At 36.6% G+C, this 24,977-nt stretch overlaps 1 protein-coding gene across 12 annotated transcripts in view; it reads right to left on the reverse strand.

Annotated features, from left to right (window-relative positions):
* Positions 1–24,977, reverse strand: part of ZPBP (zona pellucida binding protein) — a 157,042-nt gene that overhangs the window by 91,357 nt on the left and 40,708 nt on the right. For all 12 annotated transcript variants that reach the window (XM_009442784.5, XM_054687524.2, XM_009442775.5 and 9 more), the window contains one exon: positions 2,365–2,583. In XM_009442784.5, the coding sequence (XP_009441059.2) occupies positions 2,365–2,583 (219 nt within the window). The remainder of the gene's footprint in view (positions 1–2,364; positions 2,584–24,977) is intronic.

Consider the following 24,977-nt stretch of genomic DNA (forward strand, 5'->3'; position numbering starts at 1 on the left):
CTACTTATAATAGCATCAGAAATAATAAAATACTTAGAAATACATTTGTCAAGAGTTACAGGACTATAGTTATACACTGAAAACTGTAAAATGCTGCTAAAAGAAATTACACAAGTTCTAAATAAATGCAAAGCTATCCTGTGTTCACAGATTAAAAGACTTAAGATTGTTAAGGTGGCAATAATATCCAAAGCTATGTCCAGATCCAATGAAATCCCTATCAAAACCCCAATGGTAATTTTTGTCAGAAATGGAAGAGATGCTAAAAATCATATGGAATTACAATCTCAAATTACCAAAACAATGTTAAAAAGGAAGAACAAAATTGGAGGCACTCTCACTTCTCAATTTCAAAAGTGCCACAAATCAAACAGTAATCAAAATGGTGTACTGACAGAAGAACAGAAATACAGAACAATGCAATAGAATTGAGAGTTCAGAGATAAGCCCATATATTTACGGTTAACTGACTTTCAACAAGGATGCCAAGACCATTCAGTGTGGAAAAGAATGGTCTCTTCAACAAATGTTCTTGGACAACCAGACAGCCACATGCAAAATATGAAGTATAAGGTTGAACCCATACCTCATACTATATATACAATTAGCTCAAAATGAATCTTAGACGTAAGTGTAATAGCTAAAACTACAGAAGGAGTAAATCTTGATGACCTCAGATTTGGCAACATATTCTTAGAAATGCCACTGAAAGTACAAGAAACACAAGGAAAAAATAGGTAAATTGGACATCATCAAAATTAAAATCAACTGGGCATCAAAGGATATTATTAAGAAAGTGAGGAAACAACCTATAAAATGGAGGAAATATTTGCATATCGCATATTAATAAGAATATAGTATTTGGAATATATAAAGAACTCTTACAACAACACCAAAAAGACACACAACCCAATTTTAAATTGAGCAAAGGACTTGAATAAACATTTCTCCAAAGAAGATACACAGATAACCAATGAGCACATGAAAAGATGCTCAACAACATTTGCCTTTGGAGAAATGCAAATCAAGCTCATAATGCTTCATTTCTATTAGATATCATCTCTTTAATGAGTCTAGTATACTTTCAGCTTTTGTTTTTTGTTGTTGTTGTTGTTGTTGCTGCTGTTATTGTTGTTCCTCTTTTAACAGATTCTCACTCTGTCAGCCAGGCTGCAGTGCAGTGGCACGATCTCGGCTCACCGCAACCTCAGCTTCCCGGGTTCAAGTGATTCTCCTGCCTCAGCCTCCCAAGTAGCTGGGATTATAGGCCCATGCCACCAGGCCCGGCTAATTTTTGTATTTTTAGTAGAGGGAGGTTTCACCGTGTTGGCCAGGCTGGTCCCAAACTCCTGACCTCAAGTCATCCACCTGCCTCAGCCTCACAAAGTGCTGAACCTGAAGAGAGCCAAACTTTCAGGTTTTCTAAGGATTGATCTACCTATTAAACAGACCCAGGGGCTGGGGAAAAACTCTCAATGTATTTCTGGTGAAGAGGAGAGAGAGGGAAGGACAGGGAAGGGAAGGGGAATAGCAAGGGGAGGGGAGGGCAGAGGAGAAGGAAAGAGAGGAGAAGAGAAGGGACCCCAGGTAAAAAGTAAGGAAGATAAAAGACAGAAAATGAGGCTGAACTTCTCTTTTTTCCCTTAAAGCTTCATGCCTCTCAATTGTGCTTCTAAAACTTCAATCCTAGATGGCCAAAAAAGAAAGAGAAGGGAAAGTCAGGGAAATGATTAAATACAATCAAACTCTGATAGCAGAGAAATAATAATTTAAAAAAAAAAACCCTAAAAAAGGAGAAAGGAAACTAGCAAGCAATAACATTTGAGATGAAAGGGGAAGGGTGCCCTACTGTCACTCGGACCCCTTAAAAACAGATGCGTGGGTATTCCTAAGTGGTCATTCATAAACCATTATAAATATAAAGATAAATATAAAGATATAAATATAAAGTCCAATTCTTTGTTTTCCAGAAAATACTGGGCCTCTACTCCACATTATCAAGAAAAGCATACTAAGCTGGATGGTTCCTCTGGTCTATGATATTAACCCGTCTTATAATTAGATGATTTTACAAATTAAATCATTATATCTAAATATCATGACATTCCTTATACTAAATTCCACTCTACAGTAAATTATCATAACAGTGTAAGTTATTGAGAGAACAAACTTTTCATTAGTACACGAATCAGCAGAATTCTATTTGAGGGGTTAACAGCACTAAGTCAAAGTAGAGAACAAAATATATTTGGATGTATGGTGTTTATGTTTATATCATAAAAATGCTGTGAGTAATTAACAACGTTTTTTAACTATTAGTTATGTGTTCTCCATTTGCTTTTCTAACAAATTGTATAGACTTACCTGAAAATGCAAAGAACAATTCATTTTGCAAACCAGCTCTTTGCATTTTAACGCGATGGCATTCAGACTTAAGTAAGGAAATTTCACATGAAAGGTCAAGAAGCAGTTTGCTTAAAATCTGAAGAAGTTTCTTCTCAAAAGAAATATTATAAATGCTATTGCAGGGAGCTGCATGATATCGAGCTGTGAACTGATAATAATAATGAGGCTCACGATAAGCTGTAAAAAATTAAGAAGAGAAAGACACAAAAATGGTTATTTAAATAATTCAAACATATTGCAACTATTTAAGAAATATCATTATTTGGTATGAATTCTTGGTACATGTTTTTAGATATAATTACATTTATTTTTAGTTCTCCAACACTTATCTTGCAGTTACTAAGTACCAAATACTATGATAGACACTTTACAAATAGTGACTCATTTGAATCTCTCAACATCATTAAGATTTTCTATCCGTCATAAAGAAATTGAGGGAGGCAGGGATTATGTCACATGTCCAATGCCTATGCTATCAAAACTAAGATTCTAACTTACGGAGCCTGGTCCCAGAGCCTCTTCTATTTACCTCAACACTATGCTGCTCAAACTCAGGTATAACACTTCTCTAAGTTTAAATATTTATCTTGGAAGAAATTAAAGTCATATAATTATGAACAATATTCAAAAATATATGTTTCTAATAAATACACAATTAGTTTTATTGAGTTGAGTACAACATCTGGAACTGAGAACACACACACACACACATATATATATTTTGCCCATCCCAAATTCTCACTGAAATGACACAAGAAAAATAAAAATGAAAAGAAATTCACTACAATACCAAAAGTCAGAAAAGTTCATCTTCCAAAACAGGGCTCTCTGTTGCTACTTCTGTCAAACAAGGGAGACTTCCCTGCCTGTTCCTGGATTACGCTCAGGAAAAGCTTCCTGCACACACTGAAGTGCACCCAGCCATTGTTTACTTTCTTACCTACACATTTAAGCTAAAATTAAGTACACATACTTAGCTACTGTCCATCTTTGTATTTGGAGTAGAGACCAGACAGCTTCTAATTGCTGAGGAAACCTCTATAGGTTTCATTTCTGAACAGGAATTCTAACATGCTTTTTGTACTGATTCATCCATCAGCGTAGGTACACATTTATCATGTATATATTACATATATCATGATTTATAATATCAAAGATATGTAATATATACAAATATCACATAGAATAACTGAACCTGAGGGGTCAGAGCTGGAACTATAGTTGAGTCACAGTATGACTGGGGACAGGGAAAGAAAACTTTTTCTCTCCAGAAATCTGACTCATATCAAGGTATTACCTGAAATAGAATTAAGTCTGAATTTAAGTCAAAATATCCCCCAAATTCTCTGAAACACTGTATCAAAAGTATACTCTTCTGAGTGTCCAGCAGAAGTACACACAGACCAGCAACAATTCAGGATCAGCTTATGTGCCTAAAAGAGTTAACGTTGCAGGTGGGAGGATGCTTGCAGGATTAGCCCTTGGCTGGTAAACACCTCCCTACACAGTCAGGAATCTTTTTCTTCATGATAAAACTGTCTTTTTAACGGATGCACTGAACATCTTTTTGCCTTCAGGGAGTCTGAGATTGTTGTAGTTGGTAGGCAGAAGTGCCTACAGAACTGGTCCCTAATAAACATTCTGGATGTGTTACTGTTTATTCTGTTGCTTTTGTTTTTTCTTCAAAATCTCTCGCAAATCCTAAAGTATCTTCAAGACGATTCATGGAATAGACTTTAAATACACTTAAGTACAGATTTCTGACATCGCTGAGATAATACAATTAGACTGGGTAAGAATTTGAGTAACTCCAATTTTAAAAACTGGACTCATAAAATTGCTAATCTAACATGAAGCAGAAAAAGAATTATGTGGGACTGAACTGATGTAGGACTAAAATTATTTTTATCACTTTTTGTTGAAAACATTGCTGATTACTTTTTTTTTTCCAGAGTCAAGAAAGCTTTTTTTTTTAGCTACTTATAGTTTGCAGGAGTTGGGTAAAGTATATTTTTGAAAGCAAAATCAAAACATTTACCTTTCTCTCTGATTTCTTCTGAATTGAGAAACTAACCATAAATATTTTTAATTTATGGCAATGTAGTTATTTGCATAACATTAATAAGAATCTGTTTCCTTTCATAATAAGACACAGTTGAAAACACATATTACAAAGGCTTTGATTGGGATGTCACATTTTCAGGTATGACCAGGCTGCTTTAAGGAACTAAAGGTTAACTAGGATCCAATTAATCCCTTGGAAAAACTGCCCAAGTACCCTGTCTACATGGTTCCTTTACAGGGTTACTAGCCTTGTGGTAAGTAAAAAAATATCAGTTTCTGAGAGGCACAGCATACTCTAAATATTTTGGGGACTTCAAGAAAAGAATTCACTCAAGTACTACAGGTAAAATCTGAGGGTGAGTCCATAGCTTGACTTCCTAACCTGGAGAGGATTTTAAAAGTCTTTTCCTTATGACAAGTTCCAGCAAAGCCAACTTTAAAAGAGTCTATAATAATGTCAATCATTATTCTTTCTACAGTTTATTTATTTATTTATTTAATTTAGAGATGGAGTTTAGCTCTGTTGCCCAGGCTGGGGTGCAGCAGCGCGATCTCTGCTCACTGCAGCCTCTGCCTCCCAAGTTCAAGTGATTCTCCCACCTCAGCCTCCCAAGTAGCTGGGATTACAGGTGTGCACCACCATACCCAGCTAATTTTTGTATTTTTAGTAGAGATGGGGTTTCACTATGTTGGCTAGTCTGGTCTCGAACTCCTGACCTCAGGTGATCCACTTGCCTCGGCCTCCCAAAGTGCTGGGATTACAGGTGTAAGCCACTGTGCCTGGCCTTGCTACAGTTTATATAACTAATCAAGCCAACTATAATGAGGCTAAAACTTACTTAACAACAAAACTGGACTCACTGTGATCTTTGGTAGAAATAGGTGACCAGAGAGAGAAAAATTATGTTTCAAGAAAAATTTAAAAACTGTAGTGTGCCTGTTATTAGATTCTAGCTTTGTCCATTTGTTTTTGAGGGTTTTTTTAAAATTATCTAGGCTGAGTCTTGAATTTTTAGTTTCTTCCAATATCTGACTATGACTCTGCAGACTAAAATTTCCAATATTTCTCCCACTCACTCATCTGACTTGAAATCCCTAGACATCAAAACTGCTTTTCCTAAAGCCCTCTGCAAGTTAATGCTAGACAACCTGATACAAACTTTGGAGAAATCACTACAACAACTTATGTATGTACAGAAAGTTCAGTGGAACACCTGATTCAAACGACAATCTGGGAAAATCTATCAAATTGCCACTCCCTGCCCATCCCAACTGAAATGTTTTGAGTCAAAATCTAAAATATTCTCAGCTGACTGCCCTCCAAACTCAAAGACTAGTTTGCAGACTGCTCCAGATGTTAACTTTTGTTTTTCTGTGTTTTCCATAAAAATGATTCCAACTAAATACCAGTGTGCCTATACCATATAGAAACCAAATTTGAAAAAAAAAACTCACCTCTAACACCACCTCCTGAAATCAGGCTCACCTGTTCAACTAAGCTTATTATTCTCAGGACTAAGAGACTCATTCAATAAGCTATGGAATCCAAATTTGTTCCTTTCTACTTGTTTCAATCTGTTTCTCACCCTTTGCCAGGTTAGAACCTCTAATCCAAATCTCCCCAAAGCTACCAACTTGGAATTTAATATGTAAAACTTTCTAAAACTAAAGCTGTAAAAGGGGGACTGAAGAAAAACAAAATATTTCTTCCCCAAATATTGAGGATTGTAAGGTTAAAGACGCTGAAAATGGAGGGGACCATTCTGCCTTAGCCTCTATTTGCCCGATAGCAGGACACCAATCCTTCCTTACTGGAGACAATACTTGCTAATCTGTCCCGAGAAAGCACCAGCAGGCACCAAAGGAATCTGGGAAAAGATTTTACTATCATCCCACATTTTCTAATCTTTTAGAAGACTGGAACTGCTCTCTCCTATGTTTTGTCACTAAATTGGATTTGTGGCTCTTTCTTAAAATATTATGTAAGCAAGGCCCCTAAGCCACTCAATCGGAGATACTTTTGAATTGAGGCCTCTCCAGCATGATAGGTACAGCACACGCATAAACTTCTGCCACTTTCTCCCTTGTTAACCTGGCTTTTGTTTTCAGCAGTGTCTCAACTAAGAAGTTATTCAATTGCCAGCACAGTTCAAGGCCACTGCCTTGCTTTCTACTAAATAGGTGACAGTAATTCACCCACCATAAGTGCAAATATCAACACAGTAGAAATAGCAAATAATGTCTTAGTATAATAATAAATTAGTTTTCACTTTACTGATCCCTTGAAAGTGTCTCAGGGACTCCCAGAGTTTCACAGACCATAATTTGAGAACCACTGATCTATAGTCAAAGTACTGTTAGAAATTGACAAGTGCACAAAAACAGGAAAACAGGCAAAATATATAAACTGAAAATCTTACATGGGAAAATAAACATACATAAATAGATGCTCAAAGATAACAGTATTAAGAAAAATGCAAATTATAAGTGATACAGTTTTTTACACCCACTATATAGATTAAAGGAGCAATAAAACCTATTTTGTTGGTGGTAAGGATACAAAGAAGTATATGTACATTATTAAAATTTAAGAAAATGTAAAAATGTAAATCCTCAAAATGTTAAAGAGAGGAATAAATTAAGAACAGGAAATTATAAAACAAAAACAGGTGGATATGACCAAAAACACGTGGGGATTATAAAAATGCAAGATCTAATATATTGGAGAATGAAAATATAGTCATTGAAATAAAAAGAAAAAATCACCAAAGTTAAAAAATAAATAAGTGAAATAGATAAGCCAAATGGCAGACATAACACACCTGAAGAAACATTTGGTAAATTGCATGAGAGTGCCTAAAATACACCACATTTAAAGATTCTGGTATATGAAAGACAAGCTAAAGGTTTTGAATGATAAGTTAAGAAATCCTAATAAATATGTTTCTTTGTTTGTTTTGAGACAGAGTCTTGCCCTGTTGCCCAGGATGGAGTGCAGTGGCGTGATCTCGGCTCATTGCAACCTCCACCTTCCGGGTTCAAGCAATTCTCCTGCCTAAGCCTCTCGAGTAGCTGGGACTACAGGCGCCTGCCACTGAGCTGGCTACTTTTTTCTTTTTAGTAGAGACAGGGTTTCATCATATTGGCCAGGCTGGACTTGAACTCCTGACCTTGTGATCCGCCCTCCTTCGCCTCCCAAAGTGCTGGGATTACAGGCATAAGCCACCACGCCTGGCCAATAAATATGCTTAATTAGCATTCCAGAAATAAAAAATAGTCAAAAGGAGGCTTTGAAAGAAGTCAACAAAACACAAAACTTCAACATTGTAATATGTAAACCACATTCTCTGACACACAAATCAAAATAAAAATCAACAACAAAAATCCCTCAAACATTTTTAAACAAATAAAATAGTACTAAATAACAAATGACTATAAAAGAAATCATAGTAAATATGACTAAATATTTAGAAATGATGATAAACATATCAGTAATTGTTGGATGCAATTATAGTAATAAAAAGTAAATTTATAGTCTTAACTAGATTTACCCAAAAAATAGAAAGAAAATAAATGAGCTAACTGTACAACTCAAGAGTCTACATAAAGAACAAGGTTAACACAAGAAAGAAAGTTAGGGAAAGAGAACAAGAAAAATCAAAGAAGGAATCCCTGAGAAATACAAAACATAATTATAATTTAGGTAGAAGGACAGTAAAATCCATGATACATAAAGAAAACATCAAAAAATGCACTAATTAACAGAAAAAATTGTAAAATTTAATATATAAAGAAAAAACAAATAACTACATAAAACACTATAAATATCTTCATGTCAATGAATTTGGAGAGTTGGATTAAAACTATTTCTAGGAGAAATTAAATTATTGCTCATAATATGAATACTATAATGTGTGCAAGAAGAAATAAACTGAATAAAGTAATCACTACTACTAAAAAATAACTGTGGGAGACAGACTTCTGACTAGACAGCTGGAGGAGCTCTGCAAACTCCAACAAAGCTGCTATAAATTCTTTTTTAAAAACAACCATTAAACAGTTTTTGGAAATTGTCCTAAGGGCATAGAAAAAATAAAGAAACATTTATTCAAAGAAGTCTATCGCATGTCAGTAAGAATAGTGTAATAGTCTGTTCTCACACTGCTATAAAGAACTACTTAAGACTGGGTAATTTATTAAGAAAAGAGGTTTAGCTAACTCACAGTTCTGCAGGCTGTACAGGAAGCATGGCTGGAAAGCCTCAGGAAACTTACAATCATGATTGAAGGTGAAGGGGAAGCAAGCAGGTCTTACCATGATGGAGCAGGAGAGAGAGATAGTGAAGAAAGAAGTGCTACACACTTTCAGACAACCAGATCTCATGAGAACTCACTATCACAAGCACAAGGAGGAAATCCGCCCCCATGATCTAATCACCTCCCAACAGGTCCTTCCCCCAAAATTGGGGAGTACAATTAAACATGAGATTTAGGTGGGAAGACAGCCAAACCATATCAAACAGTATTTGAACAAAGCATATGAATCAAGACCTGCTCCCTTCCTCCCTCCCCTCAGCTCAAGGAGAGAGACACTCCATTCCAGATTTCTACAGCCTAACACAGGGTTCTTTCCCCATCCAGCTTTCAGTTAATAGACTATCTCCCAGGAAAGGAAGGATGTCAGCATTTGTCATCCTAGCCCCAGCTCCGTGTTGCTGAAGTTATTAAGTTGCAGGTGAATCTGGCTGAGAGGTGATGGCTACCTTCTTCCACCTAGTCCTACCTCCTGAGACAGAGGCTCTAAATCAGGTAGAGGAACACTGAGAATACTGAGTCCTCTATCACCCTTACCGCAATTCATGGTGTAAGGGTTCCACATCAGGACTATAAGCTGATGATACCTACGACTCCTGCTACCCCTACATCAAATGCTCAGCTCCTAAAGCAGGGTGTCACTCAGAAAGCAGCACACCACTGTCCCCAGCCTCAGCTTCAGTGCTATCGCTCAGAGAATGTATCCAGGGAAGAGAACCAGGCTGCAGAACAGAAAGCTCTGAATCTCAAAGGAACTGGTTTCACTTGCGTGTAAGTGTAGACAAGCTCAACTGAGAACAGATTCATAGATTCACTGGCGTTATAAGCTAAACTACAAGTTGGCCAGACAGCAACACAGAGTCACCTAGGAGAAGCAATACTGGGATCAGAACATATCTCAAACACTGATCTAAAGAACTAATACTTCAAGAAACCCAAATTTAACTGGATCAGTAGAGCAATTTATTTCCTAGGGCACTGTTGAAAGCAATAGATCAATCATCTGAGTGAGTATGTTTAGGAAAAGAGACAGTCAGAGATAGCCCTGCCAAAACTGCTGTGGGTACACCCAAGCTGCATCTTCCAAGGACATACATCAGAGGCTTCACCTGGCAACTTCACCCCAGAGTTGCTACAATATACAGTCATGTGCTGCATAATTATGTTTTGGTCAACAACAAACGGCATATACAATGTTGGTCCCATAGATGATAATACATTATTTTTAGTCTACCTTTATTATATTTAGATATGTTTAGATACACAAATACCACAGTATTACAACTACATACAGTATTCAATACAGTATCATGCTCTGTAGGTTTGTAGCCTAGGAGGAAAAGGCCATACCACGTAGCCTACGTGTGCAGTAAGCTATACCATCTAGGTTTGTATAAGTAAACTCTATGACATTCACAAAATAAAATTGTCTAATGACACATTTCTCAGAATATATCCCCATCATTAAGAAACACTATATTATCTAAAATGTGAAGTTTCTGACAAAAATTTGTAAAACACGTAAGGAAACGGGACATATACTGGAAAAAGGGAAGCAACAGAAACTATCTGTGACAGTGACCAGATGTGGGATTTAAAAAATAAACACTCCAAATAATTCATTATAAATATGTTAAAAGAATTAAAGGAAACCAAAATTGAAGAAGATATGGTTATAAAATCACATCAAATAGAGAATATAAATAAAGACTGAAATTATAAAAAAGAATGAAATGGAAATGCAAGAGCTGAAAAGTAAAAATACTAAGAGGGTTCAAGAGTAGATTTAAACTGGCAGGAGAAATAATTAGCAATATTTGCCACATACCTAGCTTATAATAAATTCTAAAAGAAGTGATTCAGAATTAAAAAATGTGATGCCAGCCAGTAATCTGAATCTACACGCAAAAAAAAACAAAGTGCACCAATTAAGGTAGTTATGTAATCAAAAAGACAGTACAACTATGCATTTCTTCTACTCTTTTCCCTTTTACTGATTTAAAAGCAATTTCACAGAAGAATTTATATATAACATATAAATTGGGCCTGTAACACATAAATATATATTTGCCAGTAATAACACAAAAGAGGTGGGTGAGAGAAGCTGTATTGGTCTAAAACAAAATTCAGATGGTAACTTGAATCCAGGGAACAAATGAAGAGAACCACAAATGATAAATAAGAAGGCTGTATATGACAAAACCTATAAATATACACTTCCTCTCCTTTCTACTCTCAGCTTATTTGAAAGATACAAAATTACGTAAAATAATAACAAGGTATTGTTTAGTTTGTAACATTTAAAGATGTAATATGTGTAATATTGATACCATAAAATACAGACAAACAGAAGTACATAAGAGTAACATTTCTATAGCTTGCTGGAATTAAATTAGTATAAATCTAAAACTGATTCTGATAGGTTAATATGTATGTAGCAAGCTCTAGAGAAATTAATAAAGAACTGGAAATAAACAGCAAAAAGTAATTAAAGAAATGAAAATACTACATTAGAAAATATTCATTTAATTCAACAGAATTAATGCAGAATAGAAGAACACACATGAAGAATATGGAAACAAAAAGTAAAATAGCAAAGTATATCCAAGTATATCAATAATAACATTAAATGTTAATGGATTAAACAAGCCAATCAAAAAGCAGATGGTCAGACAAGATTTAAAAAGTTATATCCAACTACACTATATATTGTCTACATGAGATGCACTTTAAATTCAAAGATACAAATAGGTTGAAAGTAATAGAATGTTAAAAGATATACCATGCATACTGCAATCACAAGAATGCAATAGTGGTGACACAATTACCAAACAAAACAGACTGTAAGTGGCTGGTGAGATGGCCGAATAGGAATAGCTCTGGTCTGCAGTTCCCAGCGAGATCAACGCAGAAGGCAGGTGATTTCTGCATTTCCAACTGAGGTACCTGGTTCATCTCATTGGGACTGGTTAGGCAGTGAATGCAGCCCACAGTGGGCGAGCTGAAGCAGGGTGGGTGTCGCCTCACTCCGGAAGCACAAGGGGTCAGAGAACTCCCTCCCCAAGCCAAGGGAAGACATGAGGGACTGTGCCATGAGGAATGCAGCCCAGACACTACCCTTTTCCGACAGTCTTCGCAACCTGCAGACCAGGAGATTCCCTCGGGTACCTACACCACCAGGGCCCTGAGTTTCAAGCCCAACACTTGGCGGCCATTTGGGCAGACACCGAGTGAGCTGCAAGAGTTTATTTTTCATACCCCAGTGGTGCCTGGAACACCTGCGAGACAGAACCATTCACTCCCCTGGAAAGGGGGCTGAAGCCAGGGAGCCAAGTGGTCTAGCTCAGCAGATCCCACCCCTACAGAGCCCAGCAAGCTAAGATCCACTGGCTTGAAATTCTCGCTGCCAGCACAGCTGTCTGAGGTCGACCTGGGATGCTCAAGCTTGGTGGGGGGAGGGGCATCTGCCATTACTGAGGCTTGAGTAGGCAGTTTTCCCCTCACAGTGTAAATAAAGCTGCCTGGAAGTTTGAACTGGGTGGAGCCCACCTCAGCTCTGCAAAGCCACTATAGCCAGAGTGCCTATCTAGATTCCTCTTCTCTGGGAAGGGTATCTCTGAAAGAAAGGCAGCAGCCCCAGGCAGGGAATTATAGATAAAATTCCCGTCTCCCTGGGACAGAGCACCTGGGGGAAGGGGCAGCTGTGGGTGCAGCTTCAGCAGGCTTAACCGTTCCTGCCTGCCAGCTCTGAAGACAGCAGTGAATCTCCCAGCACAGAGCTCAAGCTCTGCTAAAGAACAGACCACCTCCTCAAGTGGGTCCCTGACCCCCATGCCTCCTGACTGAAAGACACTTCCCAGCAGGCGTCGACAGACACCTCATACAGGAGAGCTCCGGCTGGCATCTGGCAGGTGCCCTCTGTGATGAAGCTTCCAGAGGAAGGAATAGGCAGCAATCTTTGCTGTACTGCAGCCTCCACTGGTGATACCTAGGCAAAGAAGGTCTCGAGTGGACCTCCTGCAAACTCCAGCAGACCTGCAGCAGAAGGGCCTGTTAGAAGGAAAACTAACAAACAGAAAGGAGTAGCATCGACATCAACAAAAAGGATGTTCACACAAAAACCCCATCCAAAGGTCACCAACATCTCCAAAGGTCACCAACATCAAAGACCAAAGGTAGATAAATTGATGAAGTTGAGGAAAACCAGTGCAAAAAGGCTGAAAATTCCAAAAACCAGAACACTTCTTCTCCTTCAAAGGATTACAACTCCTCACCAGCAAGGGAACAAAACTGGACAGAGAATGAGTTTGATAAACTGACAGAAGTAAGCTTCAGAAGGTGGGTAATAACAAACACCTCTGAACTAGGGAGCATGTTGTAATCAGATGCAAGGAAGCTAAGAACCTTGAAAAAGGGTTAGACGAATTGCTAACTAGAATAACCAGTTTAGAAAAAAACATAAATGACCTGATGGAGCTAAAAACCACAGCATGAGAACTTCAAGAAGCATACACAAGTATCAATAGCCAAATCAATCAAGCAAAGAAAGGATATCAGAGATTGAAGATCGACTTAATGAAATAAAGCATGAAGACAAGATTAGAGAAAAAAGAATGAAAAGGAACAAACAAAGCCTCCAAGAAATATGGGACTATGTGAAAAGACCAAACCTACGTTTGATTGGTGTATCTAAAAGTGACGAGGAGAATGGAATCAAGTTGGAAAACACTCTACAGGGATATTATCCAGGAGAACTTCCCCAACCTAGCAAGACAGGCCAACATTCAAATTCAGGAAATACAAAGAGCACCACAAAGATACTCCTCAAGAAGAGCAACCCCAAGACACATAATTGTCAGACTCACCAAAGGTTGAAACGAAGGAAAAAATGTTAAGGGCAGCCAGATCGGGTTACCCACAAAGGCGAGCCCATCAGACTAACAGAAGATCTCTCTGCAGAAACCCTACAAGCCAGAAGAGAGTGGGGGCCAATATTCAACACTCTTAAAGAAAAGATTATTCAACCCAAAATTTCATATCCAGGCAAACTAAGCTTCATAAGTGAAGGAGAAATAAAATCCATTACAGACAAGCAAATGCTGAGAGATTGTGTCACCACCAGGCCTGCCTTACAAGAGCTCCTGAAGGAAGCACTAAATATGGAAAGGAAAAACTGTTACCAGCCACTGCAAAAACATACCAAATTGTAAAGAACATCAACACTATGAAGAAACTGCATCAACTAACAGGCAAAATAACCAGCTAGCATCATAATGACAGGATAAAATCCACACATAACAATATTAACCTTAAATGTAAACAGGCTAAATGCCCCAATTAAAAGACAAAGAATGGCAAATTGGAGAGTCAAGACCCATCTGTTGGGAACAAACCCCCAAATATGGTCATAAACTGGCCCCAAAACTGGCCATAAACAAAATCTCTGCAGCACTTGACATGCTCGTGATGGCCATGACACCCACGCTGGAAGATTGTGGGTTTACCAGAATGAGGGCAAGGAACACCTGGCCCACCCAGGGCAGAAAACCGCTTAAAGGCCTTCCTAAATCACAAACAATAGCATGAGTGATCTGTGCCTTAAGGACATGCTCCTTCTTCAGATAACTAGCCAGAGCCCATCCCTTGTTTCGTCCCATCCCTTTGTTTCCCGTTAAGTAATACTTTTAATCTATAATCTATAGAAACAATGCTTATCACTGGCTTGCTGTCAATAAATATGTGGGTAAAACTCTGTTCAGGGCTCTCAGATCTGAAGGCTGTCAGCCCCCTGATTTCCCACTCCACACTCTATATTTCTATGTGTGTGTCTTTAATTCCTCTAGCACCACTGGGTTAGGGTCTCCATGACCTAGCTGGTCTCAACACCCATTGGTGTGCTGTATTCAGGAAATCCATCTCACATGCAAAGACACACATAGGCTCAAAATAAAGGGATGGGGGAATGTTTGCCAAGCAAATGGAAAGCAAAAAATAGCAGGGGTTACAATCCTAGTCTATGATAAAACAGACTTTCAACCAAAAAATATCAAAAAAGACAAAGAAGGGCATTACATAATAGTAAGGGGATCAATGCAACAAGAAGAGCTAACTATCCTAAATATATAGGCACCCAATACAGGAGCACTCAGATTCATAAAGCAAGTTCTTAGAGACCTAGAGACTCCCACACAATAATAGTAGGAGACTTTAAGACCTCACTGTCAATATTAGACAGATCAATGAGACACAAAATTAGCAAGGATATTCAGGACTTGAACTCAATTCTGGACCAAATGAACCTAATAGACATCTACAGAACTCTACACCCCACATCAACAGAATATACATCCTTCTCAGCACATCAGACTTATTCTAAAATTGACCATATAATTGGAAGTAAAATGTTCCTCAGCAAATGCAAAAGAATAGAAATTGTAACAAATAGTCTCTCAGACCACAGTGCAATAAAATTAGAACTCAGGATTAAGAAACTCACTCAAAACTGCACAACTATGTGGAAACTTGACAATCTGCTCCTGAATGACTACTGGGTAAATGACAAAATTAAGGCAGAAATAAATAAGTTCTTTGGAACCAATGAGAACAAAGACACAACGTACCAGAATCTCTGGGACACAGCTAAAGCAGTGTTTAGAGGGAAATTTATAGCACTAAATGTCCACAGGAGAAAACAGGAAAGATCTAAAATTGACACCCCAAAATCACAATTAAAAGAACTAGAGAAGCAAGAGCAAACAAATTCAAAAGCCAGCAGAAGACAAGAAATAAAACTAAGATCAGAGCAGAACTAAAGGAGATACAAACATGAAAAACTCTTCAAAAAATCAATGAATCCAGGAGCTGGTTTTTTGAAAAGATTAATAAAATAGATAGATTGCTAGCCAGACTAATAAAGAAGAAAAGAGAGAAGAATCAAACGGACACAATAAAAAAATAATAAAGGGGATATCAACATTGATCCCACAGAAATACAAACTACCATCATAAAATACTATAAACACCTCTAGGCAAATAAACTACAAAATCTAGAAGAAATGGATAAATTCCTGGACACATACACTCTCCCAAGACTAAACCAGGAAGAAATCAAATCCCTGAATAGAACAATAACAAGTTCTGAAATTGAGGCAGTAATAGTCTACCAACCAAAAAAAGCCCAGGACCAGACAGATTCACAGCTGAATTCTACCAGAGGTACAAAGAGGAGCTGGTACCATTCCTTCTGAAACTATTCCAAACAATAGAAAAATAGGGAATCCTCCCTAACTCATTTTATGAGGCTGGCATACTCCTGATACCAAAATCTGGCAGAGACAAAAAAAGAACATTTCAGGCCAATATCCCTGATGAACATTGATGTGAAAATCCTCAATAAAATACTGCCCAGCAGCACATCAAAAAGCTTATCCACCATGATCAAGTCAGCTTCAACTCTGGGATGCAAGGCTGGTTCAACATACTCAAATCAATAAACGTAATCCATCACATAAACAGAATCAATGACAAAAACCACATGATTATCTCAATATACGCAGAAAAGGTCTTTGATAAAATTCAACACCCCTTTATGCTAAAAACTCTCAATAAACTACGTATTGATGGAACGTATCTCAAAATAATAAGAGCTATTTATGACAAACCCACAGCCAATATCATAATAAATGGGCAAAAGCTGGAAGCATTCCCTTTGAAAACTGGCACAAGACAAGGATGCCCTCTCTCACCACTCCTGTTCAATATAGTATTGGAAGTTCTGGCCAGGGCAATCAGGCAAGAGAAAAACATAAAGTGTATTCAAATAGGAAGAGAGGAAGTCAAATTGTCTCTGTTTGCAGATGACATGATTTTATATTTCAAAAACCCCATCATCTCAGACCCAAATCTCCTTAAGCTGATAAGCAACTTCAGCAAAGTCTCAAGATACAAAATCAATGTGCAAAAATCACAAGCATTCCTATACACCAATAATAGACAAACAGCCAAATCATGAGTAAAATCCCATTCACAATTGCTACAAAGAGAATAAAATACCTGGGAATACAACTTAAACGGGATGTGAAGGACCTCTTCAAGGAGAACTACAAACCACTGCTCAAGGAAATAAGAGAGGACACAAACAAATGGAAAAACATTCCATGTTCATGGATAGGAAGAATCAATATATTGACAATGGCCATACTGCAGAAAGTCATTTATAGATTCAATGCTATCCCCATCAAGCTACCATTGACTTCCTTCACAGAACTAGAAAAAGCTACCTTAAATTTCATATGGAACCAAAAAGGAGCCCGTATAGCCAAGACAATCCTAAGCAAAAAGAACAAAGCTGGAGGCATCATGCCACCTGACTTCAAACTATACTACAAGGCTACAGTAACCAAAACAGATGGTACTGGTACCAAAACAGATATGTAGACCAATGGAACAGAACAGAGGCCTCAGAAATAATGCCACACATCTACAACCATCTGATCTTTGACAAAACTGACAAAAACAAGCAATGAGAAAAAGATTCCTTATTTAATAAATGGTGTTGGGAAAACTGGCTAGCCATATGCAGAAAACTGAAACTGGACCTCTTCCTTACACCTTGTATAAAAATTAACTCAAGATGGATTAAAGACTTAAAGGTAAGACCTAAAACCATAAAAATCCTAGAAGAAAATCTAGGCAATGCCATTCAGGACATAGGCATGGCCAAAGACTTCGTGACTAAAACACCAACAGCAATGGCAACAAAAGCCAAAACTGACAAATGGGATTTAATTTAACTAAAGAGCTTCTGCACAGCAAAATAAACTATCATCAGAGTGAACAGGCAACCTACAGAATGGGAGAAAATTTTTGCAATCTATCCATCTGACAAAGGGCTAATATCCAGAATCTACAAGGAACTTAAACAAATTTACAAGAAAAAAACAAATGGCCATCAAAAAGTGGGCAAAGGACATGAACAGACACTTCTCAAAAGAAGACATTTACGTGGACAACAAACATATGAAAAAAAGCTCATCATCTCTAGTCATTACAGAAATGCAAATCCAAACCACCGTAAGATACCATCTCACACCAGTTAGAATGGCAATCCTTAAAAAGTCAGGAAACAACAGATGCTGGAGAGGATATGGAGAAATAGGAACACTTTTACACTGTTGGTGGGAGTGTAAATTAGTTCAACCATTGTGGAAGACAGTGTGGTGATTCCTCAAGGATCTAGAACCAGAAATACCATTTGACCCAGCAATCCCATTACTGGGTATATGCCCAAAGGATTATAAATCATTCTACTATAAAGCCACATGTATATGTATGTTTACTGCAGCATTATTCACAATAGCAAAGACTTAGAACCAACCCAAATGACCATCAATGATAGGCTAGATAAAGAAAATGCGGCACACGCACACCATGGAATAGTATGCAGCCATAAAAAAGGATGAGTTCATGTCCTTTGCGGGGACATGGAGGAAGCTGGAAACCATCATTTTCAGCAAATTAACACAGGAACAGAAAACCAAACACTGCATGTTCTCACTCATAAAGGGGAGCTGAACAATGAGAACACATGGACACAGGGAGTGGAACATCACACACCAGGGCCTGTCGGGTAGTGGGGGAGCTAGGGGAGGGATAGCATTAGGAGAAATACCTAATGTAGATGACAGATTGATGGGTGCAGCAAACCATCACTGTATGTGTATACCTATGTAACAAACCTACACATTCTACACATGTATCCCAGAACTTAAAGTATAATAAAAAAAAAGAAATGGTGGGAGATGTCTTCACAATATATCATGCTTCCAGATCCTTTCTGATAAAATTATACACTAATGCTAATGATATATTAAAGGACAATACCAAAAAGACAAGGGTCAGGTCAAAAAGGAGATGGATATTTTTACAGACCAGACACAGAGTACATATACAATGTGGGGAAAATGCCATAGGGTTGCTGGTCTATGGACACAGTAGCAGGGAAGTCACAGCAGGAACTTGGCCTCTGTGGAGAATAGCCTTACATGATTTTTATGTGAGATAGGAGACTAATACTAGACTCACAGAATAAAACTAGGGACTGAGTATAGCACTCTGCTCATAGAAGCTAAAAAACCCAAATGGCAAAAAAAAAAAAAAAAAAACCCAAATGGCTACAACCGCTGCTTGAAGCTATGGCTCATAACAAGCAGGGTGCCTCATGAGAAAATGATCAAAGTTCCTGCTTTCCAGCCAGGAACTAAACCAAGTCCCCCACAGCTTTCCTGACTGTATGGCAATATCTCCATATCACAATAGGTCATTAGAAGACCTGATTTGGAACAGAGGCCCAGTGGGTGGAGTGCGCGAGGAAGCACTGGACGCAGAACCACTGGACAATGAGAAATATGTTTCCGTTGGATTTAACAACAAGGGGACTATTGATAACCTTAACCTCAGTAGTTTCATGCAATTACAGATGCAAGTACCAGAATGGTATGGGAGGGTAACTGAGGGTGAAAGGAGGAGTTAGGCATACTGAGTGTAGATATCTTTCTCAAGGAAAATAGACTACGCTTCTCCTACAGAGTCAGGTACAAGGAACACTGAAAAAACAAAAAACAGACTTTAAAACAACAACGAAAAGTTACTAAAGAAAAAAAAGGGACTTTTATTATGATAAAAAGGTCAATATATCAGGAAGAAAGAACAATTATAAACATATACAGATATTAAAGAGGAATTAGATAATTCAATATTAATTGGAGACATCAATATCCCACTTACAATGATGAATAAAAAAACTAGGAAGAAGATCAACAAAGAAATAGAAGACCTGAACAACACTATAAACCAAATAGATCTGAGAGTCATCTACAGTAAACCGGCTAACAGCAGCAGAATATGCATTCTTCTCAAATACACATGGAACATTCTCAAGGATAAAGCATATACTAAGCCATAAACCTTTGAAATAATCCAAATTATTTTCTCTGATAAAGTAAAATTAAAAATCAGCAACAAAAGAAACTTGAAAAACTCAGAAATGAAAATTAACAGACTCCTAAATAATCAATAGATCAAAGAAAAAATCAAAAGATAAGTTAGAAATAATCTTGATATAAATGAAAATGAAGACAAAACATGCCAAAACCTATGGCATGCAGGTAAGACAGCACTTAGAGGGAAATAATATGCCATGCTTATGGCATATTATAAAAGAAAGCTCTCAAGTAGCCTAATCTTTTATCTTCGGACAATGAAAAAGAAAGAGAAAATAGAAAAACTAAATATAAAACAAGCAGAATGAATAAAATAATAAAGACTTCAGCAGAGATAAGTGATATAATAAATAAAAAATAGTGAAAATCAATGAAACCAAGACCAGTTTTTTAAGAAATCAACAGAATTGATCAAATTTTAGCTAGATTTACAAAAACAAGAGATAGAAGACTCAAATTACTAGAATCAGAAAAAAGGGGAGAGACTACTGACCTTAAAGAAATAAAAGAATTATAAAGGAATACTACAAACAACTCTATGCCAACAAATTAGACACATTTAGATAAAATAAATTCTTAGGAAGACACAAACTACTGAAACTGACTCAAGTAGAAATAGACAATCTGATTAGACCTGTAATAAAAAGGTTGAATTAGTAATCAAAAAACTACCTATGAAAAACAACACAAGCCCAAAGGTCTTCACTGATGAATTCTACCAAACAGTTAAGATATATTAGCAACAATTCTTCACAAACACTTTCAAAATTGGAACAGAAGGGAATACACCCCAGCGCATTCTATGAAGCCAGTAATACCCTGATACCTAAACCAAAGACATCACAAGAAAACTATAAACCAGTATCTCTTATGAAAACAAATGCAAAAATTCCCAATAAAATACTGGCAAATCAAATCTAGCAAAATATTGAAAAAAATCATACACCATGACCAAGTGGGATTTAAACCAAGAATGCAAGTTTGGGTTAATATTTAAAAAATCAATTCATGTAACAAACCATAGTAATGAAGTACAAAATAAAAAACACGTTTATATTAACTTATGTAAGAAAAAACATTTGACAAAATCCAACATCCTTTCACAATAAAAACAATCCTCAAATATAAACGTAGAATAAGGGAATTTCTTCCATCTGATAATGGGCACCTACAAGAAACCCACAGCTAACATTATATATACTCAATGGTGAAAGACTAGATTATTTCCCCCTAATATTATGAGAAAGGTAATGATGCCCACTCTCAACATATTTTTTCAACATATATCTAAAGTCCTAGGCTCCTCAATAAAAAAAAACAAAAATAAATAACAAATACACAGATTCTGTCTCTGTGTCAACATGCCATAAATGTCTCACGAAGAATCTACCAAAATCTAAAAATCTAGTATTGTTATGTGACTTTGACAAGGTGGCAGGATACAAAATCAACACAAAAATAATATTTATTTCTACATATTAGCAATAAACATGTGTAATTAAAAGTTTAAAATATAATATTTATAATTATTCTAAAAAATCAAAATAACACACTTAGTATACACCTAACAAAACATGTATATGCAAATAAAAGAAATCAAAGACCTAATTAAATGGATAGACATACCATGCTCATAAACTAGAAGACACAGTATAGGAAGGATGCAATTCTTCCCCAAATTAATCTATAGATTGAATGTAACTCCCATCAAAATCACATTAGGATATTTTGTTGATGCACATAACAATATTCAAAAATTTATATGGAAAGGGACAGACATTTAAATAACAAAGACTATTCTTGAAAACTATCTTGAAAAGAACTTTCTCCTTGGTACTGAGGTTTTCTATATACTTACAGTAATCAACAGTGTAGCACTAGTAGAGGAGGTATAAAACTATAAATCAATGGAAGAAATTACAGAACCTAGAAAAAAAGCACCCACACAAATATCTTCAACTGATTTTTGACAAAGATGCAAAAACAACTCAATGGAGGAAGAATAACCTTTTCAGGAAATAATATTGAAGCAACTGAACATCCATATGTAAAAAATAAAAACAATAAAAATCAACCTTAAACCAAGCCTCAGCACACTTTACACAAAAATTAACTGAAAATGCATCCCATAGTTAAATATAAAAAGGAAACCTGTGCTGGGAGAACTGGCTAGCCATATGCAGAAAATTGAACCTGGACCCTTTCCTTATACCTTATTAAAAAATTAACTCAAGATGGATTGAAGCCACTGCACTCCAGCCTGGACGACAGAGCGAGACTCCGTCTCAAAAAAAAAAAAAAAAAAAAAAACTGAAAATTATAAAAACCCTAGAAGAAAACCTAGGCAATACCATTCAGGACATAGGCACAGGCAAGGATTTCATGACAAAAATGCAAAAAGCAGTTGCAACAAAAGCAAAAATTGACAAATGGGATCTAATTAAACTAAAGAGCTTCTGCACAGTAAAAGAAACTATCATCACAGTGAACAGGCAATATACAAAGTGAGAGAATATTTTTGCACTCTATTCATCTGACAAAGGTCTAATATTCCAGAATCTACAAGGAACTTAAACAAATTTACAAGAAAAAAAAAACCCCATTAAAAAGTGGGCAAAGGACATGAACACACACTTCTCAAAAGAAGATATTCATGGGGCAAACAAACATATGAAAAAAAGCTCAACATCACTGATCATTAGAGAAATGCAAATCAAAACCACAATAAGATACCATCTCACACCAGTCAGAATGGCAATTATTAAAAGGTCAAGAAATAACAGATGCTGGCGAGGTTGAGGAGAAACAGGAACACTTTTACACTGTTTCTGGGAGTGTAAATTAGTTCAACCATTGTGGAAGATGGTGTGGCAATTCCTCAAAGATCTATAACCAGAAATGCCATTTCACCCAGCAATCCCATTACTGAGTATATACCAAAAGAAACATAAATCATTCTATTATGAGGATACATGCACTGATACGTTCATTGAAGCACTATTCATTGAAGCAAATAATGATTCCATGTCATTGAAGGAAAGACATGGAATCAACCCAAACGCCCATCAGGGATAGACTGGATAAAGAAAATGTGATACATATACACCATGAAATACTATGCAGCCAGAAAAAGGAACAAGATCATGTCCTTTACAGGGACATGGATGGAGCTGGAAGCCATTATCCTCAGCAGACTAATGCAGGAACAGAAAACCAAACACCACATATTCTCACTTATAAGTGGGAGCTGAACAATGAGAACACATCAACACAGGGAGGGGAACAACACACACTGGGGCCCGTAGGTGGTGTGAGGAGGAAGAACATTAGGAAAAATAGCTAATACATGCTGAACTTAATATCCAAGTGATGGGCTGATAGGGATAGCAAACCACCATGGCACATGTTTATGTAACAAGCCTGCACATCCTGCATGTTACCCAATAACTTAAAATGAAAATAATTTTGTTTTAAAAAAAGGAAACCTACAAAACTTTTCAGAAAAAAACAGACTATCTTTGGGATCTAGAACTAGGCAAATAATTTTTCATCTTAATACAAAAAGCATGATTCACAAAAGCAAATCTGAAAAACCAAATTTTAAAACAGGCTCTGCAAACATCCTGTCAAGAGGATGAAAAGACAAAATACAGACTGGTAGAAAATACTTGCAAATAATATATATCCAACAAAGAAAGAGTATCTATCTATCTGTATATGTGTATTAAATATCAAAAAACCCAATGTTAATATATCAGACAATCCAATGAAAAAATGGTCAAAAGATATGAACAGAAATTTTACCTAAGAGGATGTACAGATGGCAAATAAACTCATAAAATATATTTAATACATCATTAGAAATTATAGAAATGCAAATTAAAACCACAATGAAATATTACTTCACACCTATCAGAATGGCTAAAACAAAAGATAATTATAACACCAATTGCTGGTGGAGACATGGAGTAACTGGACTATCCTTATGTTGCTGGTGGGAATACAAAATGGTACAGTCATTCTGAAAAACAGTTTGGCAGTTTCTTATAAAACTAAATATGCAACTATCATATGATCAACCAACTGCATTTTAGGTATTTACCCCACAGAAATAAATACTTATGTCTATAGAAAAACAATCCACAAACGTCCATAGAAGCTTTACATGCAACAGCCAAAAACGCAAAGCAACCTAGATATCTTTCAATGCATAAGTCATTAAACAAACTGTGGTATATGCATACTATGCCATGCAACTCAGCAATAAGAAAGAGTGTGTGATAGATGCACAAAGGAATTTGGAAAAATGAAAAAAAGTCAATCCCCTAAGATTATGTACTATAGCACTGTATTTGTATAATACTTTTGAAACGACAATACAGAATGAGAGAAGATTGGTGGTTGCCAGGAATTCTGGATGGAGGTAGGAGGGAAAATGGGTTCAATTATAAAAGATCAATACAAGGTATCCTTGTCTTGATGGGACTGCTCTGTATCTTGTCTATGGTTGTAGATACCTGGGCCTACCCATGGGATAAAAATGGCAGAATTACATACACACACACAAAAGTACACATAAACCTGGAAAAATATGAATAAGATGGGTAGACTGTAACAAAATCAATATCTTAGCTTACAAGATATTACAATTTGGGGAGGCTGGGTAATGAATACATGTGATCTGTCTGTACTATTTCTTGCAACCATACGTTAATCTACATTTATCTCAAAACAAAAAGTTTAACCTGAAAAAACAGACCTAAGGTTTAACTTGCCTTTTCAGGACCATTCTCAGTCTACTTTTCTAAACTACTGGACCTTAAATTATTGAAAACTTAGTAATTGCTGAACATATAATAACCTTTCCTTGTATGTAACTGAAAATGGTTTAAGAGCCAACAATTCGAGTATGACAATGAAGCAGAACAGTTCTAATGCTCAAGCACTTCTGTTCTTGTGTATGACTTGCAGCCTTAATTTTCTGTGTGAAAATGGTTACATTATTTCCTCAGCTTTGTTTGTTGGAGACAAAGAAGGAATGCTTGTTAAGTACGTCAAAACATAATCTTATATTTTGAATTTTTGTTAATATATTATAGAAGATAGATTATTCATTTGCCTAGAAAGCTTGTAAAACGCATTTGGAAATTTCTGCTCTGTAACATCTTTAGAGCTGACAGTCTGTTTTTTACTT

The sequence above is a fragment of the Pan troglodytes genome, chromosome 6 (assembly GCF_028858775.2).
Source record: "Pan troglodytes isolate AG18354 chromosome 6, NHGRI_mPanTro3-v2.0_pri, whole genome shotgun sequence".
In the NCBI taxonomy this organism is placed as follows: Eukaryota; Metazoa; Chordata; class Mammalia; order Primates; family Hominidae; genus Pan; species Pan troglodytes.